General features: G+C 45.2%; 1 protein-coding gene across 1 annotated transcript; it reads left to right on the top strand.

Annotated features, from left to right (window-relative positions):
* The first annotated feature begins 3,851 nt into the window (after positions 1-3,851).
* Positions 3,852-4,433, top strand: MSGN1 (mesogenin 1). The gene has a single exon (XM_049652027.1). The coding sequence runs from the start codon at positions 3,852-3,854 to the stop codon at positions 4,431-4,433; it is 582 nt and encodes a 193-aa protein (XP_049507984.1).
* Positions 4,434-9,459: the final 5,026 nt, after the last annotated feature.

The following is a 9,459-nucleotide window of genomic DNA, read 5'->3' as shown; positions in this document are numbered from 1 at the left end:
CATGGGTGGTTTTAGGTTCACGCATCAGAGCAGTCTGTTGCCCTCTGTTTCCTGTTGATTCTCTGAGCCCCGTTTGTCAGTTTCTCAGAAGTGGCTCTGCCTAGCTTCCTGGCCAGTTCCAAAGTCTACGGTCTCCTGTACAATCTCCACTTCAGGCTACTGAAAAATGCCTAGTTGCCCATGCCTCTGTCATTGCTGTTATCAGGGATATGACTGGCATCCCCTCAGAAGCTCATCCTGGTGAAAATTAGACATCGGGACATTCACTCATTAATCTGTGTGGTAAATTGTGGGTCCTGCTCACTGGGGAAAGCTACAATCAAAAGGCTGCCATGAGCCTGGTATTTGAGAGCCAATCTGTACCTCCACATTACTCTTTGGAAACTAGGACCAGGAAATTTTGCAAGCCCTCTTGGGGACATGCCTCAGGGTTGGGGACTTCTTTTCGGTTTGTTACCATCATAGTCACAATATCTTATCAGTGTTTGCTGAGTGAATGACCTTTAGATGCACATTAAGACATTTATCCTGGGGCACCTGGGTGGCTCAGTCGGTTAAGCTTCTGACTTCAGCTCAGGTCATGATCTCACTACTCATGTGTTCGAGCCCTGCGACGGGCTCTGTGCTGACAGCTCGGAGCCTGGAGCCTGCTTCGGATTCTGCGTCTCCCTCTCTCTCTGCCCCTCCCCTGCTCACGTTCTCTTTCTCCTTAAAAATAAGTAAACATTAAAAAAAAATTTTTTTAAGATATCTATCCTACTAACTCAGTAATGTGGGAACTATGTAGTCTGACTGATATGAAAGCGTATGTATCACTTAACCCGCATTATTTTCTAGGGAAGAAAAATCTGGGAGTCACACAACTTTGCTTTCTGTTCCCATTTCTGCCGCAGCCTTTTGATGTGACATTAAACAAGTCATTGTCATCTCTAGAATGCAGATGAAAGGATGGACTTAATTGTCTCTAAGTCCCTTCACACTGGTATGGTGGGTGCTTTTAATCGAGCTCACACACACAGTAACTTGTTTCATTGCATTTTAGAGCTGGAAGGGAGTTTAATGATCCCTTGGTCCAAACACCTTATTTTACAGATGCTCTTCATCAAAAAGACAGGACAGATACTATTATCCTCTTTTTACAAAGTAAAATCCTAGAGCCCTGAAAAGGTGAATGATGTGCTCGAATGGGGGTGAACTCTGGCTCATCTTTCTACTACACCACACACTCAACTAGGTTTTACTGGGTCCCGTCTAGCACCGTCCAGTTTTCTGCCTTATTGTCAACGGACGTAGAAAAACACCTAACTAGCGCGTGCCCAGCCACGGTCTTCAAGTGCTAATGGTGTTTTACCATCCTGCACAACCATTTTCCTCAGATGGGGCCTAGGATACTTCATGGAGACCAGCAGGAAAATGCAAGTTTAGTTCTGGTTGATTTCTTACCAGAGAGTATACACTGACAAACATAGAAACCAGGCAGCTTTTCTTGCTCTAAGAACAGTTTTTTTGGGGAGCGGCACTGCTGGGGTCTGGGGTCAGGGGTAAAGGAGCCAGAACAGAATAGGTCATTCTGATACTGGTGAGTCTGACCATGAGTGACAGTCACAACAGGAATAAAGCCTACACTTACCAAGTGTCTATAATGTACCAACTATTTGACAGATCCTGTCTCATTTAGGAAATGAAATTTCTGAAAATAGTTTAAGAAATAAGCAATTTTAGAAAGAAGCTATAGAAAGAAAAAAACAACATCTCTGGAGTCTGAGAGCAGAAGTAGTATTACAAGGAAAACTGTGAAGTTTAGAATATAAGGGCTAAGAGCTTAGTGTGTCAGTGGCCATCACAGCCACCTTGGGTCTACTGAGAGTCTCCATCTCATTGAACCCCATCAAGTCACCTGCCTCTACTACAAACAACTAAAATAGAGAAAACAGAATTTTTTAAAGAAGTGGACTTTGGGGTCTTACCAGGACTCTTGGCTTTACCCCTTGCTATCAGGGATATCTTAACTGAGTTTCCTGTTTTAAAAAAAAAATTTAAATGTTTTATTATTATTTATTTTTGAAAGAGAGACAGAGAGACAGAGAGAGAGACAGAGTGTGAGCAAGAGAGGGGCAGAGAGAGAGGGAGACACAGAATCCGAAGCAAGCTCCAGGCTCTGAGCTGTCAGCACAGAGCCCAATGCGGGGCTCAAACTCACGGACTAAGAGATCCATGACCTGAACTGAAGCCAGACATTCAACTGACTGAGCCACCCAGGTGCCCCTTAACTGAGTTTCATAGCCTCTTAGAGCCTCAGCGTTTTCATCTGTAAAATGAGACTCAAATAAATAAATAAATAAATAAATAAAGGTTAGTTATATATAAAGTTTCTTGAATAGTATTAGCAGATTCTAGGCTTTTCCATAAGAACTGAAGGAAGAGAAAGCAGCGGTGGGCAGAAAGAAGAAGTTATTTATCACATTTACTATGTTTCATTAATGTTTATTCTTCACAATAGGGTCCTTTAATAAGTGGTGAATTTAAGAGCATTCTTCTACAGATTAGCTGCTTTTGCTTTTTCTTCCCTGGGCCTAGTTAATTAAGAAATACCGTAAGTGTTCTAATTAAGACCATTGGCATTTCTTTTCAATAATTGCAAAGGGACTTAATCATGTTAAGGGACATGTTAAATGTTACTCTGCTACGTAACTCGCTTTGATCTGATGTTAATACTAATTCGTAGAACTAGTTACGTGGAGAATAAGTTAAATTTATGGGACAAATGGGGAATCTGAGACCCCTTTCCAACACCGAGGGTCTATCTCTCAGAGCGTGTAGGAAGTGAAGCAAACTAGCAGGACCATCCAACTTAACACATTCTGTGGCATTTGGAGCCACGGTGGGGAAAACAGGCTCCCTAGTTAATTTCACACTTCCTCTATACATTTCAAAAACCAAGGTGTGATTCTGCCCCTGGATTTTTAAAAGACCTTCAGAAGGCAAAATGCCAGGTATTCTGCAAACTCCCTGCCTTAAAAGAGTTTTCTGTTGCTTGGTGTCTGTTTGCCGTGGGGAATCCCAATCTGCTCAGTTAAAGCAAGGCCTTTAAGCTTCTGGAAGGATATTTCCTGCTCATTAAGGCTCTGGCTTTCCTGGAGCTGCTGGCCTTTGTCATTCTGAGTGTGGGCATGTTGGAAGCACAACTCAGGAAAATTTGCTGAAGAGGAAGGCAAGAGGGAAATCGGCATTCACTGTGTGTCTGCTGGGTGCTGTCTTCTGGAAAGCCTTCTGAAGCAAGAGTCATAATTGTCCGCATTTGACATGCCATGGAATCCAAGCCCAGAGGGGTTCCCTGTCCCTACACCACGCTGCTTGCTTCTCCACAAGGATATCCCATCTGCTCTGAAACGTCTAGGAGGTCTTGCTGAATGGGGATGGTGGCCCTCTGGGGCACCCTGGGACTCTCCACCAGGGCCCTGGGCCACCACCTCCTTGCTGCAAATTGCCCCAGGTTTGTTTTCTTTGGCTCCCTCATTAATGAGATCCACAGGACAATGCTAAGTCTAGTTAGGCAGCCTTAATTGGTTTAGTTACAACAAGATAATTCCTTTTTTCTTCTCTTGGAGGCCTTTTTGTTTAAAGACATTTTAGCTGGAAGATGCTAATTATCAATGAGGAGAAAGTGACACCTGAAGAGTTCATTTTCCATCTTGGTCCTTGGTGTCTCCTTTGAACTCCCCCCACCCGGCCCTCTTTCCCACTTTATCACTTCTCCCCCACCATCATAAAAGGGAGCTTGCCCTGGCTGGCGGCAGAACTTTCTTTCTCACTTGCCAGGGAGCCGTTCTCTCTGCAGCTGTCTCCCAGGCATGGACAACCTGCGTGAGACCTTCCTCGGCCTCGAGGAGGCCTTGGGCCCCTCCGACAGCCCCGGCCTGCTGTCGTCCTGGGACTGGAATGACAGGGCAGGGCCCTTTGAGTCGAACGAGGCCTCCCCCACTCAGAGCCTGTCTCCGGCTCCATCGCTGGAGTCCTATGCTTCTTCTCCCCGTCCAGCTGTGGCTGGGCTGCCCTGTGGGCACGGAGGTGCCAACAGTGGGGGCAGCGGTGCCTGCGGTGGCCGTGGGACCGGTGGCCTGGGGGAGGTGGACTACAACGTGTTAGCCTTCCAGCCTGCCTATCTGCAGGGCGCTGGTGGCCCCAAGACCCAGAAGGGCGCCAAAGTCAGGATGTCCGTGCAGCGGAGACGGAAGGCCAGCGAGAGGGAGAAGCTCCGCATGAGGACCTTGGCCGATGCCCTGCACACCCTTCGGAATTACCTGCCACCTGTCTACAGCCAGAGGGGCCAGCCGCTCACCAAGATCCAGACGCTGAAGTACACCATCAAGTACATCGGAGAGCTCACAGACCTCCTCAACGGCGGGCGAGAGCCTCGGCCCCAGAGCGCTTGAGCTCCACCCCAGGACCACGACCCATCCCGGCCCCTGGGAGGGGACAGGAGAGCTTTCAAGACCCGGACTAGCTCACGGAACAACAGCGTGTAGTTATTCTTTTAATACAGTAAGCGTGGTGACTTTGTGGTCTGAAAAGTCCCGAGGGAATTCCCACTGGGAACACTTAGCAGCCAGACAAGCAGGTATTTTCTCGTTTTCTCATGGTTTCTCAGGAGCCCGGCGCCTTTGCGAAGAGACAGATTGCTGTGCCCTTCTCTGCCTGTCCGAGGTATTTTAGAGGGCCGATGACTTTAAATGCATTTTGTCCGTAAAGTAAAATTGTCACGATTAATCTTCTCTCCTTATTTTGGTGGTGGGAGCTTTCTTTCTGTTGCCGACTAAACCCATATTTTGTGTAGCATCCAGCGTGACACCTGGATTCTTATTTAGAAAGATGTGTATCAAGTAAAGGGCTATAGCATTCCTGTTTTTATTTTGTCTGTGTGCTTGTGTGTGTACTTGTGTGTGTTTGACTAAAACCGTGCCTTTTCTTTTGCAGGAGCCAAAATCACGTAAATGCAGAAGGAATTAGCGTCATGGTAAATAGCAAGGCACAGGCAGACAGACCTCATTAAGATACAGTGAAGTACAGGCCAGCCCCTCCTCTCTTCATGCGGGGGACAGGAGGCTGCACACGCCCGATGCCGGGGTATGAGCGAGCGGGTAGGAAGGACGAGGAAGGTAGGGGGTACTCAGCACCACAGCGTGGGCCTGAAGCAGGGCTGGGTGGGGGGCAGGCACGGCCTGGGCCAGGCCTGCAGTGACAATAACGTCACGGAGTCCCTTTGCGGAGTCCTTTCTCAAATGGAGAGATTGGTTCAAAAAAAGTAAGAGACTATTTTAGTTCTATAGATGAGTGGAAGTGTTGGGATTAGAATTCAAGTCTGTCTCTAGCCCCTCCAGAGGTTTTTGTTCTTCCTCCGCACATCCCCCCCCCCCCACCTCCAAATCAGCCCTCCTGCACCTACACACAAACACACATCCCTACTTCACGGGGGCCTTGTCTGGGGGCTGGTGAAACGCACTCTCGCCTTGGCTAATGTGAGTGGCACAAGCAGTCAAAAGGGGGCTTTGAGTGAAGGAAGTTCTCAAAACCTTTGAACTAAAAAGGCTTTTTTTCTTTTTTTTAAGGCTACCTTTTTCTCCAAATGGTTATTAACAATTGATACTTTTTTTTTTCCCAGTGAACAGTCTGTTAATGTTTCCTGTCATTTCTTTTCCTATTGGTGATTTTTCTTTCTCTCTCTTTTTTTAAATTTTTCTTTTTTTTTTTAAATGACATATTAACAAAAGCAGTATATGTGTTCACAGTTTAATGTATAACTTTTCCACTTTTTTTCCTTTGTGGGTACAAACATTTACAAATAAATAGAGGCAAACATACACTTAAAAATACCTTGAGTTCTGCAAACTGCTTTTTTTTTTTTTTACTTAGCAATACATAGTAAATTCCTTCTCATTTAACAGAGATAAATCTGAGATGTAAGTGTCATTATTACCTTGATTTTATAGATGGAAATGGAAGCACAGGTTTGCTCTGAGTTACACATGTGAAGAACAGGGTGGAGATCAGAGGGTCAGCGTGCCAGAGCACAGGTATTAACATAATTTAAGAGTCACCTTTTGAATAATACTTGGGCTGTTTCACTTTTTTACTCCCCCAAAATGCTATGGCAATCATCACGGACAATTATATTTATCCATGGTAATTTTTCGTAGCCTGGAAATTTCCCACCAATGGGATGCCCAGATCAGAATATATGCACATTTTAAATTTAAATAAATACTATTAGAAGACTTTTATAAGTTTGTAGTTATTTATGGGGTCCCAAACCTAATGCAACAGAACTAGCTGTCCCACACTGCCACTGGATGTTGCTAACCTTCTGAATACTTAATAGATTAAAAAAATGGCTATGTCACTGTTGTGTTAATTTTAATTTCCCTATCTACTATTTGAGACGGTGCGTTGTTTTTTAGTTTACGTGACTTTTGTTCATTTTGCTTCCTCTTCTGTAACTTGTCAGTTCATATTCTTTGCTATTTTTCTACTGGGTTACTTGTCTTCTCTTTAATTTGGGAAAGTTCTTTGTACATTATACATATTGAAAAGATTTCCTCCTTATCTATCATTTTGTCATAGCACCATGTTTATGGTATCATATATTTATGCTTTTGAATGTGGTGTCCTTTTGCTCTATGAAGCTTTTCATTTTAATATGGTCAAAACTCTCCCCCTTTTTATGACTTATGTTTTTTTTTTCTTTTGCTTAATTTTTCCCAGTTCCAAGGCTATCCAAATGTTATGGGTTTTTCAAATATTTTCATAGTTATTTACATATGTATCTTTTTATATTAAATATAATTTGTTGTCAAATTGGTTTCCATACAACACCCAGTGCTCATCCCAACAGGTGCCCTCCTCAGTGCCCATCACCCACCTTCCCCTCTCTCCCACGCCCCATCAAGCCTTAGTTTGTTCTCTGTATTTAAGAGTCTCTTATGGTTTTCCTCCCTCCCTCTCTGTAACTTTTTCCCCCCTCCCCCTCCTCCATGGTTCTCTGTTAAGTTTCTCAGGATCCACATATGAGTGAAAACATACATATGTATCTTTAATATACATGCATTTTATTTTCGTCTATAGTACAAAGAAGGGATATAACTTTATTTCTCATTAGTGTTGTTATAACCGAAGAATAAATATATCTTGTCATCAGGGATGGTGGGTTGTGGGACAGTTGCTAAAATGTCATTCTATGTCTACAAACCTTCATCAGCTTCTCATATATTTGTTGCTGGTACTTTATAAAAGGAAAGTGTTGGGCAGTATATCAAGATTTTCTTCAAGGGACTCTGCCCTGTGCATTTGTAGCGAGAATATATGTTTGTGCACATGTATATGTATTTGTGTGTGTGTGCGTGTGTGTGTGTGTGTGTGTGTATGTGGTTTAATGTGTGGGGGGAGGAAGATTAGGGAAGATAGTAATATGGGGAAGGGGATGTCTAGCCTTTGATCAAGTTTTAGCTATTTTCCTTGCTGTTTTGAAAAGAGTGGGACCCAAATGCTCTTGGCTTTTGAGTTTTTCAAGATCGAGCATTAAGAATGGTTTATAAATAGGGGCGCCCGGGTGGCTCAGTCGGCTAAATGTCCAACTTCAGCTCAGGTCATGATCTTGTGGTCTGTGAGTTTGAGGCCTGCATTGGCTCTGGGCTGATAACTCAGAGTCTGGAGCCTGGAGCCTGCTTCAGATTCTGTGTCTCCCACTCTCTCTGTCCCTCACCCGTTCATGGCTCTGTCTCTCTCGCTCTCAAAGATGAATAAATGTTAAAACAAAAAAATAAAGAAAAAAAAAGAATGGTTTATAAATAGCTTGGGTAATTTTGGTTGCCCTGGGGACCAGACACTGTGGATGAGTTAGGAACTGCTTGTCCTCACTGTCCAAAAACCTGGAAAGCCACGGACTCACCTACTAGCTGAGCCTGCTCTCAGGACTCCAAGGTGCCCATGGGAGGGGAGGCATGTGGAACATGAAGAGAAGGTGAGAGCTCTGTGGGAGGGGGCTTCTGGTGTGGGGCCTTGTCTCACAGACACGGTTGAGCCCAGCACAGCTGCAGTCCTCCTCAGACAGACTCCACAGCCCGGGCCCTGTCCGGCAGAGACAGCTGTGTACCGGCGTTTGCCTCCTGCGGCAATGCCCCCACGAAGATGCCCCCCTTGTGGGGAAAATAGCTGGATCAGGTCCCTGATCCCTCTAGGGAGCATTTACGGGCAGTTGACCGGGCAAAGCTCATAAATAGGAGTAAGTTATTTCTGGTGCTTGGATAGGGAACCACAGATTGTGTGTGCCTGTTATGTTGTCCTCAGATTTTCATATTTATTATTTCACATAATCCTCCTAACAAGCCCAGGAGGGGGCATTATTGATCCCATGTTGAGGGTGAGGAAACTAAGATTTGCGCCAGCTAAACAGTGCAAAGCCCCACGATTAGTGGCACATGGTTGACTAGTTGGCTGGAGGGTTCAGCTCTAACTCCAAAGCTTAGGCCCTTCCTTCCAGCTCACTCTGGGATGCTGTGTGCTGGGCAGTGGAGAGCTTTCTCGGCAAACGCTCGCTCCCAGGCTTCTCCACCATTTTTCTCTGCTTCCCCGTCTCTGGTACCCTCATTTCTTTCACCATCGGAAGCATTTCTGAAGAGGCTGTCATTTGTCTTGTCCTCTGAATTATTTCCCTTTGAACCTCTGCCTCTGCCCCAAATGTTTCCTCAAAAATCCCTTTCACTTCCTTGCTGGCACCTAGGATGAACCACAGAGGAAACCTCACTTCTGTTCATTTGTGTTCAATAAAGTGTTCCACAATTCACACCGGGCTGAGGATTCTTTGTTCTTCTTGTCGTTTCTGCCACGAGCTAATCAGCAGAGAGGCCAGAGCAGGGGTAGGGGGGGATCCTTAGCAAATTGACAAGTACACAGAATTGCCTTTATTTTAGAATATTAAAAAAAAAAAAAAAACAGCAAAAGAAAATGCACATGCAAGTGAGTTTTGGCGTCGCTGCCTTTGAGGTCCTGTTAGAGTAGCTTCTATGTGCCAACTCTAAGGTGTCATCTGATTCCTACACACACTCCAGGCTGCAGGACAGGCTGAGCTTGGACCCCAGACGGGCTTCAGGGCACCCAGAGTCTGGCAGTCTCCTCCTGTCCTTCTCTGAGAATCTGAGGGGCTGCTACCTCAAAAATGAGATGTTGATGGGGTGCCTGGGTGGCTCAGTCGGTTAAGCGGCCGACTTTGGCTCGGGTCATGATCTCGCGGTCCGCGAGTTCGAGCCCCGCATCAGGCTCTGTGCTGACAGCTCAGAGCCTGGAGCCTGTTTCAGATTCTGTGTCTCCCTCTCTCTGACCCTCCCCGTTCATGGTCTGTCTCTCTCTGTCTCAAAAATAAATAAACGTTAAAAAAAAAAAAAATGAGATGTTGAAGCTGAAGCAGTG

Source organism: Panthera uncia (assembly GCF_023721935.1).
Source record: "Panthera uncia isolate 11264 chromosome A3 unlocalized genomic scaffold, Puncia_PCG_1.0 HiC_scaffold_12, whole genome shotgun sequence".
Lineage (NCBI taxonomy): Eukaryota > Metazoa > Chordata > Mammalia > Carnivora > Felidae > Panthera > Panthera uncia.
This window is presented reverse-complemented; position numbering and strand designations above follow the sequence as displayed.